The 24,014-nt window shown below is 38.4% G+C and overlaps 1 protein-coding gene across 4 annotated transcripts in view; it reads right to left on the reverse strand.

The window, feature by feature from the left end:
* Nucleotides 1-22,651, reverse strand: part of Srek1 (splicing regulatory glutamic acid and lysine rich protein 1) — a 35,643-nt gene extending 12,992 nt beyond the window's left edge. The window contains exons 1-8 of one of the 4 annotated variants that reach the window (XM_048442920.3): nt 22,364-22,651; nt 14,185-14,318; nt 8,915-9,030; nt 6,369-6,533; nt 5,738-5,916; nt 4,330-4,460; nt 3,385-3,499; nt 48-167 (exon numbers count right to left, since the gene is read on the reverse strand). In XM_048442920.3, the coding sequence (XP_048298877.1) occupies nt 48-167; nt 3,385-3,499; nt 4,330-4,460; nt 5,738-5,916; nt 6,369-6,533; nt 8,915-9,030; nt 14,185-14,318; nt 22,364-22,524 (1,121 nt within the window). In that variant the 5' untranslated portion in view covers nt 22,525-22,651. Of the gene's footprint in view, nt 1-47; nt 168-3,384; nt 3,500-4,329; nt 4,461-5,737; nt 5,917-6,368; nt 6,534-8,905; nt 9,031-9,317; nt 9,442-14,184; nt 14,322-22,363 lie in introns of those variants that run through there. The other 3 variants (XM_048442919.3, XM_087896875.1, XM_085676764.2) reach the window with 3 other exon arrangements.
* Between the last annotated feature and the right edge of the window lie 1,363 nt (nt 22,652-24,014).

Consider the following 24,014-nt stretch of genomic DNA (forward strand, 5'->3'; position numbering starts at 1 on the left):
CTGAGAACTGACAAATTTTAAATTTTCTTTATATCTCTGAAACTCACCGTGAACGTGAACGACTCCTTGACTTCCGCCTCTCCCTAGACTTCGAGCGCTTTTTATGTGGACTCTTGGATCTACGTCTATCTTTCTGTCTTGAACGTGACCTGTTATGAGATCTACTCCTAAAGAAAAACAAATTGTAAGGAGATCAAAACTTAGAATTTCAACTGTAAAAAGTTTAGTTTTTTAAATGAGCCTTCTATAATGTTTTAGTTATAACACCAGAAATTAATTTATTGGATGGAAAATTTACCAGCTATATTATTGTGTAGGACACAAAACAAAATTTAATGGTTATTTCCTATCAGAGGAACTATTCTCAGGGATAGCTTTCCCTTTCACCACAGCATTACAAGCCTCAAATCTGGAGACCTGAGTTTTCTTTTGCCTGAGTTTTCACATCACTAGCTGTCTTTAATCCTGGCTTCCTTGCAAACTGCTTTTTAGTCCTGAGGGGAACAGGTTATATGCTTTAGCAATGTCTACATTGCTATTTGTAGATAAATGGTCCTTCACTTTTAGGAAAGCAACTTTTGAAGCTCTTTCATGGGGAAGCAAAGTTCTAGAAACATCTGACATTATAAATCTACACTACCCTGCTAAGTCAGCTGGGGAGTAGGGAAAGTGTAGGAAGATTCTTTCAGGTCAAAACCCCCAAGTCTTATGTATTTAATGAATGATTCCATGTCTCTACTTCAGAGGTAACTCATTCTCTTTTGTCTTTAGCCTATTTCAACATGCATGTGTAAAATATGTTGACCATGCATGTGTGTGTGAATATGTGTGTATGAAGAGCCACTTATTTCTAATATTAGCCTCAGATGCAACTATATGAAAGTTCAGTCATGAATATCAAGAACTGCCAAATTTCAATTTATACACAATAAACAGAATAGTGATTCTCAACCATTCTAATATTGTGATCCTTTAATACAGTTCCACATGCTGTGGTGATCCCCAACCATAAAATTATTTCACTGCTACTTCATAACTGCAATTTTGCTACTGTTATGAATTGTAATGTGAATATCTGATATGTGACCCAAGAAGATAGGTTGAGAACCATTATCCTAGAGAGAGAAAATAGTATGCAAATTCAGAGACCTTAAAAGTGGGTAGCAGACAGGACAGATACCTCAGTTATTGCCCTAATTTTTAAAAGCATGGAAAGTTTCATCAATTATCACAGAAACTAATGTTAATGAACAAGTATTAATTTTTCTCAACCTTAGAGTTTGGCTCTCCTTTATAACCATTCAAAACAAGACTTGGGAAACTAGTTGTGGGGGTTTGAATGTTACTGGCCCCCATAATTTCATAAGGATTAGCACTATTAGGAGATGTGGCTTTGTTGAAGTGTGTACAGCCTTGTTGGAGGAAGAGTGTCATTGTGAGGGTGCACTTTGAGGGTTGCTATGCTCAGGATGCTGTCCAGTGTCTCAGTCCACTTTCTGTTGCCTGCAAGACGTAAGACTCTCAGCTACTTCTCCAGCACCACGTCCGCCTGTACGGAGCCATGTCCGACCATGATGATAATGGACTGAACCACTGAACTCTAAGTGAGTCACCCCAATTAAATATTTCCTTTATAAGAGTTGCCGTGGACAGTGTCACTTCACAGCAACAGAAACCCTTACTAAGACAGCAGTCTTTATTACTCTTCAGTAGCTTCCTATTTCCTCAATCTTCTTTACCCTGTCAACATGTGGGAATCCATCCATCATATATCCTGGTCTTATACTATTGTATCTGTGTTACTTTCCTGCTTTGACTCTGGTTCCTACTGCACTTATTTTCTGGGTATTTTTGAGATAATGTAAGTTTGGCAGATCTGGTATTTACTCACTATGTAGACTACAGGGGCTTAAATATAAGGCATTTGACTTTGAGGTTTACCTCAATAAGAGCTTGAAGATAGTAAAGTCCTCAAAGGAGATTTTGTAAACTATATATGTACCATACCATTAAAAGGGCCAGAAATACAGTTTACTAAAGTTAAAAAACAACAATCTATTTTCCCATCTCAGTTTTGAATCTCCTTCATCACCACAGAAATAGAAACAAGATAGAAGGTGTGGTGCGGGAGAATTGTCTGTATTTTGTCAATCATGCTTTAAATATGTTACAAAGGTGTGTGCAGCTTCTCAAGTCCTCCTCCTTTAATTCCCCTACTTTGCACATGCATGCACACATCTACGTCATTCTCTCACGACGCGAGTGATTCAGCAACAATGAAGACTCACTATATGTCAGGCATTGTGGTGGCCAATAGGGGGTGGTACTATTAGGAGGTACTGGAGGAAGTATGCCACTAGGAGTGGGGTGGGTTGAGGTTTCAGAAGCTCAAGCCAGGTACAATGCCTTTCTCTCTTCCTGCTCCTTGAGGATGCAGACGTAGAACTCTCTGCTACTTCTCCAGCGCCATTTCTGCCTGGATGCCACCATGCTTCCCACCCTGATGATAACGGAATAAAGTTCTGAACTACATAAGCCAGCCCTAATTAAATGTTTTCCTATAGAAGAATTGTCATGGTCATGGTGTCTCTTCACAATAATAGAAACCCTAAGACAGACAGGAGTCTCAAAGAACTTCCAATCAAAGCAGGACAGGCTGCAATTTGCACGCTAAGGTATCCTTTGCACCAAACACAATACAATTACACATAAAAGAGAAAAGAAGGTCTTTTGATCAAAACTAAGAGAAAAAGAATTTAAGAAAAGGACGGCATTGGTTGGCGCTTGGGCAACAGCGTGACTGGAGACTCTGAGCACTGCTCCAGCATTAGCTTTTCTCAGAATGTACAATGAAAACACTTCCTGCTAAGTATGTGTGAAAGGCTAGCTTACAAGAAAAAAAAAAAAATCAAGTACAAAACATATGCAAATACAAAAAACACTTCTAAAATTAAAGATTTAAAATATGAAAAATTAAGAAACAATTTGAGTTGGGCAGCAGTGGTACATGTCTTTAATCTCAGCACTTGGGAGGTGGAAGCCAATCTCTGAGTTCAAGACAAGCCTGGTCCACAGAGCAAATTCCAGGACAGGCAGGGCTACAGAGAAACCCTGTGTCGAAAATTCAAAAACTAACCAAACAAACAAAGAGAAAAGAACCAATTTGATAAACTTTCTTTCCTTTGAACATAAAGTAAGAAATGGGCGGGGCAGTAACTGGTGTACCCATAATTAGACCACTATTAGTAGAATATTAGCTAACAGTAAGCATACTACGAGGTAAGCAAACACTAATGAAAATTTCTGAATTCTAATACTTTGACATCTAACTATTTGGAATACAAAACCAATAAAACATTAAGCATTGAGAGTAGAGAGTCTCACCTGTGCTTTGACTGTGATCTCTTCCTTCTAGAATGGGATTTTGAGCTAGACCTGGACTTTGAGCGAGTGTGGGAACGAGATCGACCGCCTTTCCTTTCATTGCTCTTTCCAGACTCTGGGAGGAAAAAACCACTTTGCAGCGTAAGCTCAGAACAATTAAAGATCCCAGTTAATAATTAGGCACAAGTGGAATATACCACATATAGTGCAAGGGGCCTACTCTCTGTACATCCTCCTCCTGTGCAATTATCCTTCAGAAACATCCAAGAAAGTCATTGCATAAACTCGTTGAGTGCAGCCACCCTGCAGCAGTACATATAAACCAGATGGTTATAAACAGCTGTTCGTAGTATTTTGTTGCTGCCATAACGTACGATTAAAACATGTCTGCAATTCCTAGGACACTGAGGCTAAGACCTTCCTGCATTTATTTGTTAGAATTGAAGCTAAATTCCAAGTGTTAATTTAGGAAATCTAATTAAAGTTAAATTACATAGACATTTTTAGAGTGGATTTTACAGCACTTAGCAACACAAAATGAGTCAGTTTTCCTTTAATCTTGTAAGACTAAGTGTATTTTTTGAAATCATATGCCCTTTCTCTTTATCTTAAAATTAAAACTTTGAGGGAAAGTCAAGCTGCCTATTTTTAACATTTTACACATTTTTTTTTCTTTCCTTTTTGGTCTTATAATAACACTCATACTGTTTCTAGCAAACCAACCTCAACACTGACTTGCTGCCAGAGAAAACTCACTAAGCTAAAGTGCGTCAGCTCAGTGTTAGGGAAAAGTTGGTTTATGCTGACTTATTCTGAATAATCCACTTACTATTTCTTGAGTTTCAGTCTTCTTATTTGTACAATGAAGGAACTGAGCAGTGTAATCCTAAAATTCCCTCCAGTCCTAAGACTCTCTCTGACTATATAACAACACTGTGGCCTTACCTGGTTCAATAGCTGCTGAGATAAATGACTGAGCTTCCCGTACTCGCTTCATTACTTCTTCTAACTCCTTAGCTGCAGCCTGAGGTGTCATCTCAGGAGGTTTTACTATTGCATTGTTGGAGTGATTTATTCTAAATTAAAAATATTAGTATATCACAAACACACCATAGTTTATAAAACATGAAACAATTGTTAGTAACATATACACATTTATAAACCTGAGGGTATTGCAACAGCACATAAGGAAATAAAATAGCTAAATACAGAATAACCAACAGCAATCTCAGAAAACCATAATTAATCAATCGCTCATCTACACCTACCATCAGTTCTTGCTAAGCAAAGGAAAAAGAAAATCTGAAGTCTATCTAACTTCTTCAACAAATGAATAGACAATTGAATTACAATAAACAATTACAAGTGCTTTTGCATATACCTTAGAAAACTAACAATGCTGATCCCAGGATTAACATGGACCACTTCTCCCCCAACCCTGCTGGTTTTTTTGGAGTCATCGTTTACTGCGCAGAATTGGCTGTCCTAGAACTCACTCTGTAGACCAGGCTGGCCTCAATCTCCCGAGCGCTGTGATTAAAGGTATGTACCACCACCACCAGTCATGGAACACTTCTAGTCTTAATTAGATTCTGCTATTAACCTGCATACCCCAACAGAACGAAAGGGAAGCTAACCATATGACCATTTTATTCAATACTGTCCCATATCTGAGTCAGGCATAGCTTCAGAGTTGAAAGGCATCTGGTAAACCTCCCCTAGGTCAGGTGGGCACATACAGACACACCTGCTTTGTCTATTTTACCCATTCTGCACTGAGAAGACTGAGCATATAACAGTGACTTATCTTTTAAGAGTAAAATCTCATCAAACTATTAAGAGATAACTTATAAAACTCAAACCCACATTTACTTTAATAATCTGTTTGAAATACATAATTTCTGGTCTTGAGTATCTGAAAAGCGATATATAATTTTTACCAACACAAGAAGATTAAGTCACAATGTCTGATTTAAAACACTTCTAAATACTTAACACTACTTTCTTCATAGGATTTGGAATTCACCAAAATTCTTATTACAAGAAGCTCTGTAGTTCAATTACAAGTTGCCCTTAATCTCCAATCTTCACAAAACAAACATGACTTACAGAACTATACAGAAAAATACCTGAAGCCATTATGTATTATATACAAAGAGTTAATGGCTAACTAGATATTAAACACAGAAGAGATGTCTTCAAATATAACATGCTATGGTATCATGCATTTCATTTATACTTAATAGTTTCTTCCTATCCATAAATTGCCAATAACTAATCTTTTTAAAGCCTTAATCAAACATGTTATAACTTTTTCAAAGCCATTAAAATTTCTTTGTTGAAGATTTCTTACTTCAGTGGCCTGTCTCCAAACATAACTCCATTAAAAGCAAGGGCCCTTGGTACAGAATTTTGGTCTGCAAATTCCACAAAAGCAAACCGAGTTGGCTGAGTCTCATCACCTGCCATCCGAACAAACTTCACTTCTCCAACTTGTTTAAAAAATTCAAGTAGTTGATCAGCTGTCGTTGTCTGAGGAAGCAGAGTAACACTTTAATACAGTATAATCTTTTTTTCTTTTTAAAATCAGGTAAATAAAGCAGCTAATGCTTGTAGGGAGAGGGAAGTATTTTTTCTTTAGTGACAGGGCCACTGGCAAGGTTCCCAGGCTCCTGTCAACGGCCCCTTACCTATGCTCCTTTAAGATCATGATTACACTTCCTGGGTCACAAGATACGCATGATAGTAGAAGGGGGACTAGATGGGAGGAGAAAGGGGACCAGTGGGGGTGAGGGCGTGACAAGAGAATAATGGGAAAAATGAATACCATCAAAATATATGCATGCATGAAAACATAATGAAACCTATTATATAAGATATGCTAATAAAAATAAAATTTAAAAATAAGTAAATACTACTTTATCAACAGAATTTGTAAGAAGAATGAATAAGCATATAGTGCCACTCAGTTTCTTCCTAGTTACCTGCGAATTCAAATTTCCAACATAGACTGTTCTCCTAATTTCATCAATTTTGGAAGGATCCACATTTCCCATAAGTGGTGGCTGTGGGATCTCTCCAAGTGTTGTAATATTGGGGTCCAGTGCTGCTGCTGGTATGGCTCCCAAACTGCTAAGTGAAACACCAAGCTATAAAAAAACAAAAGTAAACCATAAGGCACAGTTTTTAATAGTGTTTCAAGTATTGTTTTCATCTTGCTACCAGTAGATCAACTCATCATGAATGGGAGGTATAAAAGGACCCCTTGTTTTAAGCTACACGTATCTCAATTATTAAGCGTGAAATCACATTAGTTTTTAATAACTTTTTAACTACCTTTAAACTGACACTAAAAATGAACACTAATTTTTAATCTTCAAGGTAGTTGCATTCTGTGATTTCCATTAAAAAAAAAAACAGTATTATTGTACACTGTAGGAAAGAGGTGAGGTTAAGTTTCTAAGAGCCTGTAGTCACAACACCCCTGTCCATCAAGCATTCAGTACAGTGCCTTTCTGTCTGATGGTCCCTCAGTCAGTACATGTTAACACTGAATACATACATGGTCAGCAAAATAACTCTGAAGCTTTTCTACATTTTCACCATTAAGGACTGAGCGTTTTTGTTTTTTTTTTTTAAAGCACTGTGTGGGGGAAACTATTTAAAGAGCAAAATCACATACTGAAAGAAAAAGAACAAAACTTCAAATCAAACTTCAAAGAAACTACAATCACACTCGTTTGCAGCATGAGTACTGAAACAGGGCAGAAAGTGCTTGGAAATACATGTACCATGTGATTGAAGTTTGTCATTACTCTAGAGTATGTGTCCACAATTACTAAGTGAATCAGTTCATAAATAATCCTTGTTATCAACACTAAGAGATCAGTACTACTAAATCCAATTTTATTAAGAAAAACTTAAGTCAAGCAAGGTGGCACACAGGTGTAACAACAGAAAAAAAACCAAAAACATTGTATCATCTTTTATGAATTTTTAAACATTTATGTTTATGTGTATATTTATGAGTTTATGTGCACCACAAAGGTGCCAAAAGAAGGTACTAGATCCCCTAGAACTAGAGTTCCAGAAGACTGTAAGGCACCTCACAACAAAGGTACTCAGAACCAAACCCAGGTCTATGCAAGAGCAGTAAGAGCTCTCAATTGCCAAGTCATCTTTCTAGAACATTCATAAAATCAGTTTTCAGAACATGTAATAGGAAACATGTTTATTTTAAGGTATATTTAAATTAGAAGAGATAGAAGATCTCAGGACTTGAAAACATTCTCTGCATTTGGCAGAACAAAAGATTTTTTTTCAAGGAAAAAATACAATCAGTTTCATTTCTCCTTGTGCTACTCCATAAAACTGATTAACTAACAATATGCGCAAATATACTGTAAATGACCAAGATTTAACAACTATTAAATAAAAGCAGTTCCTAAAGATGAAAAATCAATGTCACTTACTCTTGTCATAGTGGTCAGTCTTATTCTTTGGAAAACATGCTAGAGTCTAATCAGGTTAAAAATAAAATCCAAATGCCTTTCTATGATCTAAAAAGCCCTACAAAGTCATTATCCTATCCAACCCCCTATACCTAGTTCTCTATCCTCACTATGCTACAGCCAAATTGACCAGCATGGGTTCCTAAAACACAGCAAGTTCAATTAAAAATCATTTTGAGGAAAAAAAAATTTGCAAAAACTGGCAGTGGGGGCACATGCCTTTAATCCCAGCACTTGGGAGGCAGAAGCAGACAGATCTCTTTGAGTTCAAAGTCAGCCTGGACTACAGAGAATGCTCCAGGACAGCCAAGGCTATAGAAGGAGAAAACCATTTTGGAGGAGGGAAAAAAATCATGTTGCTCCATGAATCATAGTGAAGGTCTCTAGCAGAAGAATGCTGGGCAAGATTCAAAGTTTCAGAAACCACTTCTTTTATCAGGACAAACTGACCATCACAGTCACAAAGTTTGTGCGCTCTCTAGGAAACACTAGTCACAGTCCTGACCTATCCAATGGCCCTCCTTTAAAAGGAGTAGGACTGGATAGTTCACGCAAAAACTAAAAGCCCAGTAATGATTAAATCATTCTTTTACTAAAAAAATCACAAGATATTGATCATGTTTAATTCTACACAGAAAAATCTCAGGTGTTTGTCAAACCTTGTTCCATCTTCTCAGTCATCAGGCACTTCCACGACTAACACTAAGTTCCTGTTTAAATTTCTTAGTCCTTCCGGTCTTTCTGAACTGAGGAGTGATCTAGTCTGTGCTATCTAAAGCACCAAGTTCTGTAAATGATTTTTCTAACAAATAACCCTTTTTTGAATCCTCAAATTTAAACAAGTCCCAATTATTTCAGAGTAATTCCCAAAACAAGCTCAAGTAAGACGATGTGGGGTAAATTTTTATGGATGGATTTTGGATGGTTGTCACTAACACAAAGTGAAAACAACTTCTTCCTCCTTCCTCACCAGTTTCCACAGTCAGTGCTCACCCACTGAAAGGACTTACACTACTCACTGCCGTCAGAGGGCTGGAGGTCGGGATGGGAAGCAATCCTGCACCAGGCACCAGGCTTGTCATGGTTGGAGCAGGAGCCAGTAAAGAAAGGGCTTTGGCTTCCTCTGGGATTTTACCTGCAGAGGCAAGTTCCAAATATTATGGAGAGCAGAAACACCACACCAACTTTACACTATGATTTTACAATTACCCTTGCACTTAAAAAATGATAATAATAAATGAATCTATCTAGCAGATCCGTACAAAGAAACAAATAAGAACATAAGTCTTTCCTTTTATCCTGCTCTATTAGGAAAAATAAAAGTGAGCAAAACTTCAAAGACTAACAATCTCATTAATGGAATATTATTTTTAAAAACTGAATAATGTAGACAATTATTTAACACTTTGAGCTATGGGTCACCTGTACTGGAAACTTAATGTTCATGAACCAAACGATATCAAGCATGGACGCTTTCCCAGGACGCTGTTTTCGCGGTGATCGAAAGTTGTGTTACACATGACAACCGTTCGTGTTGGCTGCGTCACTAATAGCACACAGAACATCAGATACAGAAAAGAAGAACATTTTTTAAAGTTTAATCCCCAGAAATGGCAAATAACCAAATTAGTCAAAAAAAAAGAAAAAGAAAAAAACAAATATGTGCGAATTGAAATTTGCTCCATAATGAGTGTCTCTACCCTGTTACTAAAGCTACCTACTGTGAGCAGACGATTCTGACAATTCTCCACGACTCCAACTCAATTTCAGATAAACAAAAGAAACAGGAAACTAGAACATGCAATCAGCTTCAATGGTCCATACCCATTCATCAAAAAGGCACCTCACCAACATCAGTAATGCCAGAAAGAATCCAATCCCAAAGATCCTTAGGCAACTGATAAAAAAAAAAATTCATGGGATTGAACAACATTTCTCTAGTCTCAGAAAACTTAAATTACTAACTTTCAGATGCAACTTATGTACACTTATCTGAATAATAGTAACTAGTACTTAAAAATGCTTTTCTTATACAGTCTGTAACTTTCTAACAGAATAAACTAAAATCTCTTTAGAAGTGAAGAAAAATGCCTGCAACTTAAAAAATGAAAAATTTACTTTTAAGTTCAGGACCTACCATATTTAGTCTCTGAATTAAAAAAAACTGACAAACTAAAACTGTCACATTTCCCCTAACTTCTTAGCAAAAAACACATATATTTCTCAAACTTGATTGCATACATAAATAACCATTTCTATTATCAATTAAGAATATCTTAAAACTATACTTTAAAAAAAATCACAAAGATTGGAATACATATGGCAAGTTTTCAAAAGTATTATGCCTGTTTTCCGTGGTAAAATCCTATTTAATACAACCAGATGTAAGAGAGAAATCTCCAAACAACTTTTTCTGGAAAGATCTATAAGGATGGATGGAATTCAAGTTGGAATTTACAACTTTAGATAATGGTTATAGCTTATCTATAGAAAGAAAATTAGAATTAGTTTAGTGGTTTTGGCAAATGCATACTTTCTAATTTTACAGCATCTAAATTTAACTAATTTCAAAAACGAGGCTTTTACTTTAACTTCTGGAGAACAAATTTCATAACATGCAGAATGATAACAAGGTAGGCCTTACTGACGATATCAAATAACAATGAACTATCAATTACCACTATTACTATACATCTATAAATGCCATATATACTATACTATTTATAATAATTATCACATTCATTTTATCTATTAGAAATATAGAGTATTTTTTAAGGTTTAAAACGTGAACACATCTGATGAGTAACTGCTGTCCTAAGGTGGGCACTCTATGCTTCATTACCCTAATTTACGCACCTCAAAGAGTTCTAAGTTTAATATTATTTGTCAATAACCAAATCCAGCTATTCATATAGTACAGAGGCTACACAAACAATCATGAGCCAAGCTCACTACTTAGTACTGTGAGGCCTCAGTTCTATCTTAAATATCAGCAGGCTATCAGATTCTCCCTGCCGTTCATGACAACAAACTATTAAAAATCAATAACTATAAGTTGAATATTATTTCTGTCTTATTCTGTTAAAGATACTTTAAGAAAAGTTCCATTGCTTTATTTCCAAAATAAAATTATCCTCTAAAATTCTACCAGAGTATGTAGAAGTATAAAACACGTAAGCATTTAGCATTTTCCCCAAACTACACTTCAAAGAATACTGAGGGAAACATCTCTCACGCTATGAGTCCTGACTTCAGAATCCATGTAAAAAGCTAGTAACCTCTGAAGAATTCTCAACAAAAAAATTCAAGCAAACAAACAAACAAACAAAAAACCATGCATGCAAATAAATAACCAATAGTTTTTTCTAATATCCATTCCCCACAGAGGCAGCAAAAGGCTTCTTAAAGACCAAGCTAATAAAAGTCAAAGACCTCCCCCTACCTTCAGATTGTTAAAAGAAATGTACTTAATTTTCCTTGCTGGTTTTATATGCCTATAGTTCTAGGGGAAGGATACAAATAAGAAGCCATCAGTTGGTTTTATGAGAGATGTAGACTTGGGGAAAATAATAAGCACTGAGCCCATCACAAATGTCCCTACGATTCCGGTAAGCGTTTTAATGTTTGAAGATCAAAATGTACCTCAACCCACAAACACAAATTAAAAGGCCCTGAGCATCTTCCCAGCACTGCACTCTAACTTACTGCATGGCAATTTAGTTCATCTCAAGGTTGAGTTCTGTTAATCATTCCCCCATAAATTTGCAACACGTTATGAATTCTTAATGGAATACCATTTACAAAGAACTGGAAAACCAGCTCACAAGCTAAAAGTGAAAGAGATTTAACAAAACAAAAACAAAAACAAAACAAAACAAAAAAAGGGACAAAATAAAAAAGAAATGAAATTAAAGTAAAACAATAAAAACAGAGACAGGGCGTCCATCTTCTGCGGTTCAGACTCCGATCTCATTTCCCCAATGAAGATTTCACTTGGCGGCAGGTTTAGTGGCATGGCAAACAATGCCTGACTCAGGCAAGTGTAACAGGTCTGCCTTGGCCAGTCTAGTCATCTAATAATGCACAAATATCACATAGAGAAAACATACAAAACCAAATTAATAGTCAAAATCCATCTACCAGAAAATGTGGACATAAAGTTATGACTGATGATTAGGCTGACACCTTCTATGCTGATCTTATTTTTTCTAAGTGTTAACATTTATAAAAGAAAATCTGAAATGTACGCAACAACAAAAAGAGGTCATATCTAGACAAGTATAATGAAAGTATATTTTATTCAAAATGGCATGTTTTATTAGCAATAGTTCATGCTCAATAGGTATCAACACCACTTTTTTCCACCCTCTTCTACATTACTGTCTGAACTAAAACCCAGCAAACTGAAAGAAACTGAAAACCCCGGTAAAATGTTTTACATGGCCTTTTCCATTTACACCACAATGCTGTTCCTAAGGATGGAGGCAAGCAGTGAGCCAAGTGCACAGGGCACACAAAGCACCGCTCAGAGCTTCCTCCACTCACACTTCCCTTCGCTTGCTTCTCTCACGCTCTTTTTTAATAGAGCAGTGCATTACTTCTTTGTTGGCAGTGCATAGTCAGGTTTAACAGCTATGAAATTCCTCAGCTGTATGTGACAAAGCTAATGAAAATGTGTATCAGTTTCTTCCCGATATAAACATGGAACTACAAAAATGCAGTAAATGTTTAGATATGCATGTCCAAAATTGATAAAATTTTCTTTCAAAATGATAGCATTAAAAATATTTAAGGAGCTATAATTGATTGTGTTTTTATAAATTTCTTCCAAGTAAAATAAACAACAGACTTCCATGTACTCATAACCTTGACAGTTCCTTACAAACCAGAGCTTCTCTGACTGTATGGGATTACAGCAAGGTTCCAACAATGATTTAAAACTCCTCTTTCAAAATCAGTAATGATAAAAGTCTCTGCTATAATCTGATATTTCCAGTTAGGAAATCTATGAGTAGCTCCTGTGCAGTTTCAGGGCATGAAACTGTTGTAGAATTCTTATCTCTTCCTCTCCCATCTTACTCCCCAAGTAGGTGCTCACTATGCTCTTAACGAGTGCCAGATAAAAACTTACTTGGCAAGTAATTTACTTTAATCCATCTTCCCTCTCTACTCTAACATGAGAAATATGCTTTTAATTTATCTGGGGGTTAAAAAAAAAAAGAAACCAGAACTTCCTATTCTGGAATTTCAAAATTACCCATCTGAGAGGAGCTACATAGCTCTTAACATTCTACAGCAAGAGTTCTGAAACAAGCATAAAACTCACAAAGTGCAACAAATTCCTGATGCACTAAGTGATTTTAATGTTAACTTAGTAATTACAACAAGTTTTAAAATCACATATGAAAAGCCCATTAAATTGTTTCTAGCATACTTTTATGCTATAAAATAGTTACTATCAGTCAGCAAAAAAAAAAAGTTCATTTCTAAGGACATTTAAATTTAGAAATAACCAAATTTTAAAATTTATATATATAAGTCAGTCAGTACTCTAAGTTAATTGTACATTAAAATTGTTGAAATCAGAAACCAATTATACACTAAATGACTCTGGGAAAACCTAAAATTTTTTAATAATTGGCTCTTAAAGCACTACAAGACATAAAATTTAACAGATAACTAGAAGGCCTTTGGCCCTGCTCCCACCTTTGACATCACTCCTTGACGGAGGCTTTAAAAATTGCTTTCCAGTTGCCCTCCCCAATAAAAGCCAATCAAAGAAAAAAGTTCTAACTGTATAGCAAAAATTAGACTAAATATAAAACCATATAGTCTTGTAACAATTGAGAAAAACTACCTTAAGAGGATATTTGAAAAAATAAACTGAGCATTTTTCAAATGAATATAAAAGTGTCACAACCCCAATTTGGCTGAATGTGTAGCATTTTGCTTGAAAAACTCCTAACTCTGTCCTATTAGTATATACTTACATAAGCATTTTAAATACTTTTCCATACCAACTTAAGTTTTTAAAGTCAAATGGCTCTTCTTACAATCTGCAAATTGGTTACAAAAAAGCCAAAGCCAACTATAAAAGGCAAATATGCAATAAATTTTTTAAGTGTCCAGTTGTAAAATTTCAAATATCCATGAGTAATGAATTAACTACTTCAGTATAATTTTCTATCTGGTGTGTTTTTAGAGTACTGGCCAATTTCTAGGAAAGTCAAACACACAGGACAGATATTAAAACAATAATAATAATTAAAAAAAACCATGAGATACCAACCTTCGGCACAAGGAACTACTATCAGAGCTCTGTCAATAAAAACCGTGTTAGTTAGATGCTGGGCCACACCAACACTTGATGGGTCACGAAACTTAATATAACATACTTTGGAGGAAAAAGCAAGAGGTGTGTTGCTGCAAGATAAAAAGAAAACAAATGGATTAATAAACATTTGCATGGTTTTATAATTTTCATTTGCAATTTCTTTCTCTCACCAGACTTAGGTAATTTTCATGGCTGAAGACAACACATGAAACGACAAATTTCAGTCATTTACTGCTGACTTGTCTGACAAAGCAGAAGTCAATCTGGGGTTGTCTACAAAACCTGACAAGTGAAATTTAAAATCAATCAGTCCTTGAGTGACATTTGAAAACAGCTAACATATTCTCAGGTAAAAATCTCTTTAGAAGATCCAGTTCTCAAGACTTCAAACTGTAGTCTCTCCCAATCCTAACTGAATACCCAACATTTATGTCACTAAAAACAGAAGTAAAGTCACAGCTAGTGGGAGCACGGGAGGTCCTAGGTTCACCGCCAACAATGGAAAAAGAAGTCACTGAAAACTTCATAAACCATAAATCAGGTAATACAGAATTAAAGGGTTTTTGCATATACCAGATGGAGGCTACAGAGAAATGTGCTTTTCGGACAAAAACAAAAGGTTTTAACAAACAAATTTTATGTAATTTATTTTGCAAAACAGTAGACACTCTAGACCATTTGATTCAATTCAATCTAGACAGATCTATAATAAAAAGGAAACAGCATGTTGAAAAGAGTTTGTCTATAATAGGATCTTACCTTGTTATATTAAATAAAATCACTACCTTCATGGGTTATCTATACTACTTCTCATTAAAACACTGAATAATTGTTTAACCAGTAATTACAAGGTCACCTTTTTTGTTGTTGTTGTTGTTGTTTTTGTTTTTTTCAAGACAGGATTTCTCTATGTAGCTTTGGTGTCTGTCCTGGAATTTGCTTTGTAGCCCAGGCTGGCCTCAAACTCACAAAGATCCACCTGCCTCCGCCTCCTGAATGCTGGGATGAAAGGCATGTGCCACCACCACCTGGCTATAAATTCACCTTTTTAAAAAGACATGTTATTTTTAAGTGTGTGGACCTATGTGAATGCTGGTGGCCATCAGGTCCAGAAGAAGGCTGGAACTGGAGTCCCAAGTGAGCTGCCTAAGAGGGCACTGGGACCCTAACACTAGTGTGTGCTCTAACCAGAGTCATCTTTCCAGTCCCCTACACAGTCATTTATTACTAAATCTGTTCTCTGTAATCCTTCACATATAGCAATGTAGAAACAATGTAGAATGACATTAAATGATTAAAGCTACAGTTACACTGTTAACCTGTGATGTAACATTGCTAGTCTAACTAACTGGATCCACAATCACTAAGAGACAGTTCTACGCCATTATTATCTGGATTAGAGTGGTTGAAGGGGCAATATTCTCCGGGCTAAGGTTCTATATACAACATAAAAAGGAGAGAGCCAAGTGAGCACAGCATTAAGGGCTCTGCTTCCTTACAGTGGACTTAATGTGACCAGCTACCGAATCTTCTCCTCCATAACGGACCATAACCCTAGAACTATAAACCAAAATAAATATTTCCTTTCTCAAGCTGCCTTTATCACGGCAAAAAGACTGATATCCAAACACTGTAATAATATTTGCATTTAAAACTTAAGTCAATGTTATAAATATAAGTAGTGGAACCACTTAAGTTGTTTTTAAAAATAAGAATTCTTTCCTATTCGGCTCAATTTCCTCTCCCTCACCCACCTAAGGTCACCAATTCACAACAGCCCTCACTAAAAACCCCTCCTCAGCAATCACCTAAGCCAAAGCCTACTCCAGAGTGTCACAGAAGTAAACACAACCCCATTCAGATTTAAGCCACTACCTTTACATTACCAAATCTCTAACCTAGGTCTGTCCTGAGATCTGAACAACCAAATCCAAGAGTCTGCCTGCTGAATATTAATTACACTTTGATGCACCCTTATCTCAGTTAGCTCACAATCCATTCACTACCTTCTCTGCTTTTCAGTCCTGCCCAGTATCCTATATTTTCTATTTAGTTAAAAGTAACAGTACATTCTCTGTTCTGGTATCTGGGAGTCACTAATGTGACAGTAACTGACACTATTCACCAAAATTTTCAATGCTCCTTTTAAGTGCATGGTAAAATTAGACTTTTCTACTTCACGAACTTAGTTGTCCAAATAATTTGCCTTGGTGGATCAACAGAACTAACATCTGGGTTCGCAGAAGCCTTAAACGTCACAGTTTAGCCCCTTTCCTCTGCCACAGCCACCAGTAATGCTCAAGAGACAGAAAGTTGACGGTTCACTTCATCTCAAAGTGCTTCACTGAGGCCAGTTCTCATTGAGAACCACCAAGGCGTGTTAGGAAATAACCTCTCTTGTCAAACTGAGCCTTCAGGTTGCCAAGCCTGAGTCACTCCTGATCCTTGACCTTTCCAACTTCCTCATCTCCCAAATACAAGTCCTCCTAAGTCCTTCCTCATTCTCACTGCTGGGGTCTTAGTTCAGGACCTCAGCAATGCACACCTGGATTATTTTACAGTTCCCAAGTCAATCACTCTTTGTCTAACTTTAATCCCTTATTAATGGTCTTCCACAAAAGTACCTGTGTGATCCTTAAACCCTAAATTGCATCACATCCCTTAAGACTACATTTCCTTGGAGGCACCTTTGTGTTCCGGCTTCATTTTATATATATATCCAAAACTGCAGACATACGTTCTGAGCATGGGGACTCTGGGCATGCTGCTGCACTCAGGGAATCTGATTTCCTCTCTGTCTCTCCTTTACACTAATTCCACCTTTCTTTAAGACTCAAGTCTCAATCCTCTGAAACCATCCAAAGCTATCACAGGCCTCAGGCAGCCCTTGCTGAGCATCATATGCAGCTTCAGCAGGGCATTAGCACAATTTATTTGAACCCCCCCCCACACACACACACAACACATTCTATAAGTTTTTCTAGCCACTTGCCACAAGAGTCCACTTCACTGGCTGAACAGCACCACCTAAATTGGGTAGGCAGGCTTGAAAAGATAAATGAACTCAAAACAATCAGATTCTTTCTAGAAAGAGGCTTGTGTCCATGTGGGAGTAGAGAGTAGGTCCATAAAGAAACAAAGAAGATACACAAAGACAAACAGCCTCTTGAGAGGAAAAAGGCAGAGTCACTTTGATTGTAGCTACCTTTCTGATTCCCAGTCCCAGGACCCAGGAAGCCTCACTGCTCTATGGTCATTACAGCCTTTATTCTTCAGCTTAGCAAAGATCTTTTTTTTTTTTTTTTAACAAACAACGCCAGTACTAATGGGAGATTGGTAACACTTTCTGTCCTTCCCAGCTAAAGCAAGTCAAAAGCCTACTAAAGCCCTAGGAATTGCAACAGGAATATGTTCAGCCCTCTCTCTAATCAAGAATCTGACAAGTCATCCATCACTAGAGCTACATTTCCTAAGTTGGCAGACCTTTTTGTGAAAAAAAAATGCATACCTAAATTGTCACTACTGAAAATGAAAAATGCATCCTCAATATCTCTACTTCACTTTAAATTTAATATTTGTGGACATAGTAAACAAGCCCAATTTTTAAAGAAACTACATGAAAGGTGTAGGAGCAAGATTGAGAAACTTGGGGACTGATTTAAAAGTGGTCTACTCTGAAGAACACAACCATGGTACATACGTGTAAGGTATATAGTACAGTGGTTCTCAACCTTCCTAATACTGAGATCCTTTACGACAGTTCCTCATGTTGTGGTGACCCCTAACCATAAAATTATTTTTGTTGCTACTTCATAAGTATAATTTTGCTACTGCTATGAATCATAATGTAAATATCTGTGTTTTCCAATGGTCTTGGCAATCCCCATTTTAAAGACTATCAGAATCACACGAACAAATAGTTTTATGCATGAAATTATTAACCAATATAATATTTATCTAAGGACTCCAATAGTAGCACTTTAGATGGCACAATTCTAAGCCCTTCTTATGAACTGCTGACACCGCCTACAGACCTTCCAATCACTACTGACGATCAAACACTTCCAAATGCACCTAGTTTAAACCCCTTCATTTGTAATTAAAAATTAAAATGATGGCCAACATACAACAGAATTTTAAAAAACACTCAACACAGCACGTGTCTTTAAATATTACTGTAAAGCACAGTAATATGCAAAATGCTTATTATAGATTAAGTAAAAAAGGCTTATAATCACAGCGTATGAATCCTTTGATTACACTGTATTATAATAAGCACATACAGGGAGTCAGAAGGAAAAACATGCTAATGGAAGGAGTTTGGTGGGGTGATGCTAAGATCACAGACTTTAACCAAAAAAAAAAAGGAAAAAGAAAAAAAAATTACAGACTTTCTTGTTCTCCATTCTATATAAAATGGCTGCTAAAGCTAGGTTATGAAACAGCCCCCCAAAGGGCTCTGGTGTGTTGAAGGCTGGGTCTTCAGCTGCTGGTGTCAGTTAAACAGGTGAATGCACTATTAGTATTAGGAGGTGGGGGCTGGGCTAAAACACTAGGCTGTAGCTTTAAGGAGATTTTATCTGGCCACAGGCTGAATCCCAGCCAGTCAGCACAGACTGAAACCTCTGAAATTCTGAGCCAAAGTAACTCCTTGCTTTACGATCTTAGGTGTTTTGCCATGGCAACAAAAACTAACAGACACAGCAAGTTACTTCTTTAATTAAGTTACTTTAAGTAGTTAGACACTTTAACTTTGGTTCTTTGAACTTGAAAACCAGAGCAAGCAAGAAAGTTTACACTACCGTGAAAATCTCCCTAGTGTTAGAAATCAAAAGAATTACCCTTGGGGGTGGGGAGGGGCGGGGGGCGCTCTAAAGGGGGTAATCAACTGAAGGAGGGCACAGGGGAACTTGGAGGATGCAGGTACTTCCCCACTATGTGCTTGCTACATAGTTGTTTAACTCTAAAAATTCATTGAGCTGCATACCATGATGTCCATTTTTCTGTATGAATATTTTCTCACAATGAAAGCTTACTGAAAAAACTATTTGTTTAAATAGGTATTCATGGACTATGAAATTCAACTATTGTGCAAAAAAACTGGACAGTAATTCTGGATACTTAATTATCTGGCAACAAAAAATTGATGTTCAGTGAATGTCTACATAAACTCTTCTGCACTGTCTGTGCAAGCAGGTGCACATGAGGTGTAACTGTAGAGATGTCAAGAGTATAGCTTTCAGGAGCTGACTTCTCTCCTTCCACGGTGATTGAGACTGAACTCAAGATAGCAGGCTTAAGAGGCAAGTCTTTGTACCTGGTGAGCCATGTTACTGACTTGTTTACATGAATGCTTAGTGTTTAAAAATTCCAATGAAACTGGCCCCTTGGAAGACAGTTCAGCCGGTACAGCACTTGCGACAAAGCCTTCAGTAGGATCTGTAGGATCCTGATACTCACAGAAAACAAGGTGTGGGGTATGCCTCTGTGGCACCAGGGAATGGAACCCAGCAGATCCCTAGAGTGAGCCAGCTAAGCCGGTTTCAGGGTCGTGACCGAATGTTTTAAAAACAGTGTAGAGCACAGAATACGAAGACACCCAATGTGGGCCTATTTTCACATTTCACTAAAGAAATGTATTTCCAATTTTAACGCGAATAACCACTCAACTTCTAAATATTAATTACAAAACAATGTCTATATGACAATCAAAACAACTATTACTGTGTTTGACATACGTTCTACTGACCCCACCAAACTGCACAACTGCATCATGGAGAGGAAAACCTGCCAGTAATGTTGTTGTCAGTGTAGCTGCAAAACCAAAACCAGGCTCCACTCCTGCACTTGTGAAAGGGAAACATTTGTCTGGCAACAACTTTGCCAAAGGAATTGATTACTTTGTGACATACTGACTCTATTTTAATACAAATAGCAAACCTTTTCATTCCCTTTGACCTTTAAACCCCAAATAATAACATTTTCCCATGCAGGAAAAGAAAAGAGGGTTTAGGGGCTGGAGAGATGGCTCAGTGGTTAGGAGCATAACCTGTTCTTCCAAAGGTCCTGAGTTCAATTCCCAGCAACCACATGGTGGCTCACAACCATCTGTAATGAGGTCTGGTGCCCTCTTCTGGCCTGCAGGCATACACGCAGACAGAATATTGTATACATAATAAATATTAAAAAAAGAAAAGAGGGTTTACTCAGGCCAGCCCTGAAAACAAGAGGGTAGACTCTTCAAGGTGCATCTTCCCAGGTGCCAGTTAATACCTGGCAGTACCACTTAAACCCAAATTTCAACCACCGCACCAATGCGACTCACTGGGAACGAAGTATATCCTGTGATATATCTCCTCCTATACTCTACGGTCCCAAAGTTAATTTACAAGAGCTCAAGGGCAGAGTATTTTACAGGCTGGCTTCCAACCCTTCCAGGCCACGGTCCTCCCGAAGCACTCCCCACTACTAAATGGAGAGCACTTAAGAGAGTGCTGAAAGCACCTTCAGACGCTAAAAGACAACACGAATTGTAATGTCACGGCTCAATCAAACCTTGTGCTCATGCATTTATGAAGTATTCTTATCAAAAATATACTGCTTGAATCTCAGCATGATCCAATAACCTGTATAAACACAGACTATATGTCATTCTACAAGATAAGCTACCTCATAAAAGATCAACTTCATGAAAGACTTTTTTAAAGCGAGGGAGGGGCCTATTCTAGACCTGAGATTTAAAAAAAAAAAAATGTGGCCTCTGAAGATACACTAGAGAAAAGAGAGGAGGAGGAATCCCACTTTTAGAACAAATGAACTTTTTGTTATTAGCTCTTTTGTTTCGTTTTGTTTTTCAAGATAGGGTTTCCCTGTATAAAGAAAGTCCTGGAATTCACTCTGTAAAGTAGGCTGGCCCTGAACTCAGAGATCCACCCGCCTCTGCCTCGTGAGCACTGGGATTAAAGGCGTGCACCACCACACCCAGCTAGAACCGGGCGTGAAATTTTAATAGCCAACTGTACTAACAAATCAATGAATTTGAGTGAAGAGAATATGGATGGGTATTCAATGTCATATTTCAACTTTTCTGGATGTGTGAAATATTTCCAAGAAAAAAACGAAAACATTTCATTTAAAATTGAATATTCAAATGCATGGGACATCAATATGTAGTGGTTCCAATACTTACAGATAGATGGTAGGGAGGAAAAAAAAATGCTCTATATGCATCACTATGAAATAAGACGAATTCTTTTACTAAAAATAAATCGTAACAAGTACCCTTTTCCTTCAAATGACTTTAGCATAAAGAACAAAATACTGCAATATTTTTCTTAAAGTTTGTGAGTACAAGAATTTTAAGAACGGGAAAACCATTACGAGTTATCTGATTAGTTAACATTGTATAAGGAAACGTACCACTTCAAGTACACTAACTGGGAAGCGATCTCGACATAAAAATGCCCATTAAGACCTGATTTTTAAACACACAGACGCAGCAGAGATAATTCTGCACTGACTTATACTTTTTGAAAGGTTTGAGCCAGTGTGACCTTCTAGGAGAAAAATTCAGGCTGCTGCCAAAAGGAGGTATTGACGTGATCTTTTAAGATCGTAGATACGGGCTCGGTGAGAAACACCAAAAAGATAGTAAATGTCTGTGATCACCCCGGGGAACAAAAACAGCCCTGATTCCATGTTGTCAAAGGCATTCTCAACAGCACTAGCACCCTGACACTAAAACCTAGAGATCCGGGCCATTGCAGGCGTTCTCCACGATTTCTCCCAGTGCAAAAACGTTATGAGCATTTGCCATGAGGGCCCACCTGCGGCCATCTTAAGTTGGGGGAGGAATAAGAATTGGGGGCACCCAGTTCGAAGCCCGGACATCAACCACAGTCCCGGAGGCTCGAATGGGGAAGCCAGTCCTAAGTCCTTCGCAGGCATTGCGCGTCGAGGTTTATCAACAAAATCCCAACGCGGGGAGCCGGGCAAGCGGCCCGGTGCCCTCATCAAACATGGCCGCCTAGGGAAGCGCGCGGTCACGTGACGCCCGCGCTCCCCCCCCCCATGCCTCCGCGCCCGAGGTCTCGATGGCGGCGCGCCCCTCCCCCCGCCGGGCTCCAGCACTCACTCTGGGGGGTAGAGCCGGAGCTCCTCGATATCGCCTAGGAAGGAAAAGAGCGTCCGCATCTGCTCGCTGGTCACCGCCGACGAGAGGTTGGTCACCTGAATCACCGCCGTAGGGAAAAGGCCGAAGCCTAAGCCCAAACCGAAGCCGCCGCCGCTGTTCATCCCGGCCCCGCTGCCGCTGCCTTCCCGCTCCCCAACGTCCACGACGCGTCAGCGACGGAGCCTGGGAAGCGCAGACGCGCGGCCGTGAGCGCGCTCCCGCGGGCTAATTCTCGGCGCCGGGCACGTCTAGCCACCCGCCGCGCGACTCTCCTGCTCTGGGGGCTGCGCGCGCCGACCGGAAGTGTCGCCCTGGCAACGCGGCGGCTCCCCCGGGTCCCGGCCGCTCCAGCCTCCCGACCTGGTTGCGGCGGCTGCTGCTAGGCGTCACTGTGTCCCCAGAGATGTTTCCCCGCTGCCGCGGGCCGAGGGGCCGAGGTTGTCCCCTGAAACTACGGCACTGCTCTGTGCGTCTGTCATCGTAGGAAGCCCGCTCCTGCTGGTCGGCTACGAACACGGAGGAGGAATCAAGAGGCCTGGGCTGCAGTGGGGAAAAAGGCAATAACGTCTGGACAGTACAAATAAATACCTGACCAAACAATAGCTTCCTTAAGTACAGGCTACTGCCACACTTAACCTGTTTTTAAAGTTGGCATGCACCCTGATTGTGAGAATTCTTGGAACTTTCCACACCAAGTATGGAGATTCCGACTGAATTAAAGTAAATGAGTAGATGTCATTGCTTATAACATGCAATTTATTCATTAGCAGGCCTTGACATTTATACTGTTAGACAAAGGCACCTGCGGTCCACATAGAATTTGCACCTTAATATGGCACAATACTATTCAACCAGAGCGGCTATATCCAAAGTGCATGGTCTGGAGTCCATTCCTGTGGGCCCAAATATCGAAACATAATATTGACACTTTTCACCTTAACATTTGTACTTATGGTCTAAAAGTAACAGTAGGGCTGAGGGTGTAGTCACGTCCCTTGAAAGCCCGGTCTTGATCCCATAAACCTGAAACTGCCTGTACCTGTTATCTCAGTGCTGGGGAGGTGGAGGTAGGGCGATTAGAAATTCAAGGTCATCCATGACAACGAAGCAAGTTGAGGCAAGTCTGGGTGGGCTACGTGAGATTCTGCCAATAGATGGACATATGGATGGATGGATGGATGGATGGATGGATATAATGGTAGGTTAAAGGACTGACAATCAGGAAGCAAGGCGTGTTTCTAAACTGAGTTCTGTATATTCTTCACCTCTGTCCACTCACACTACACCACTACACCAGCTGTAAATTTCAAGTAAGCTCCTTGTAAAGAAATGCAACATTGATTTTTTTTTCTAATGCACCATGTACTGGCCTTGAATTCATAGAGATCCATCAGTCTCCCAAATTCTTGAGATTAAAGGTGTGTGCCACTATGGACCTGGCTTTTTGTTTGTTTGTTTGTTTTTCTTTCTTTTTTTTGTGATCAATGTAAAACAAAGCAAGAACTTCTGTACAGGTAAAGTAGCTGTCCCCAGCAAAACACTCACTGTATCACTGAGTTTTCAAACGAAATACAAGGTTTACTGAACTTGTATATGCCACATTGAATACTGT

The sequence above is a fragment of the Myodes glareolus genome, chromosome 15 (assembly GCF_982192425.1).
Source record: "Myodes glareolus chromosome 15, mMyoGla1.1, whole genome shotgun sequence".
Lineage (NCBI taxonomy): Eukaryota > Metazoa > Chordata > Mammalia > Rodentia > Cricetidae > Myodes > Myodes glareolus.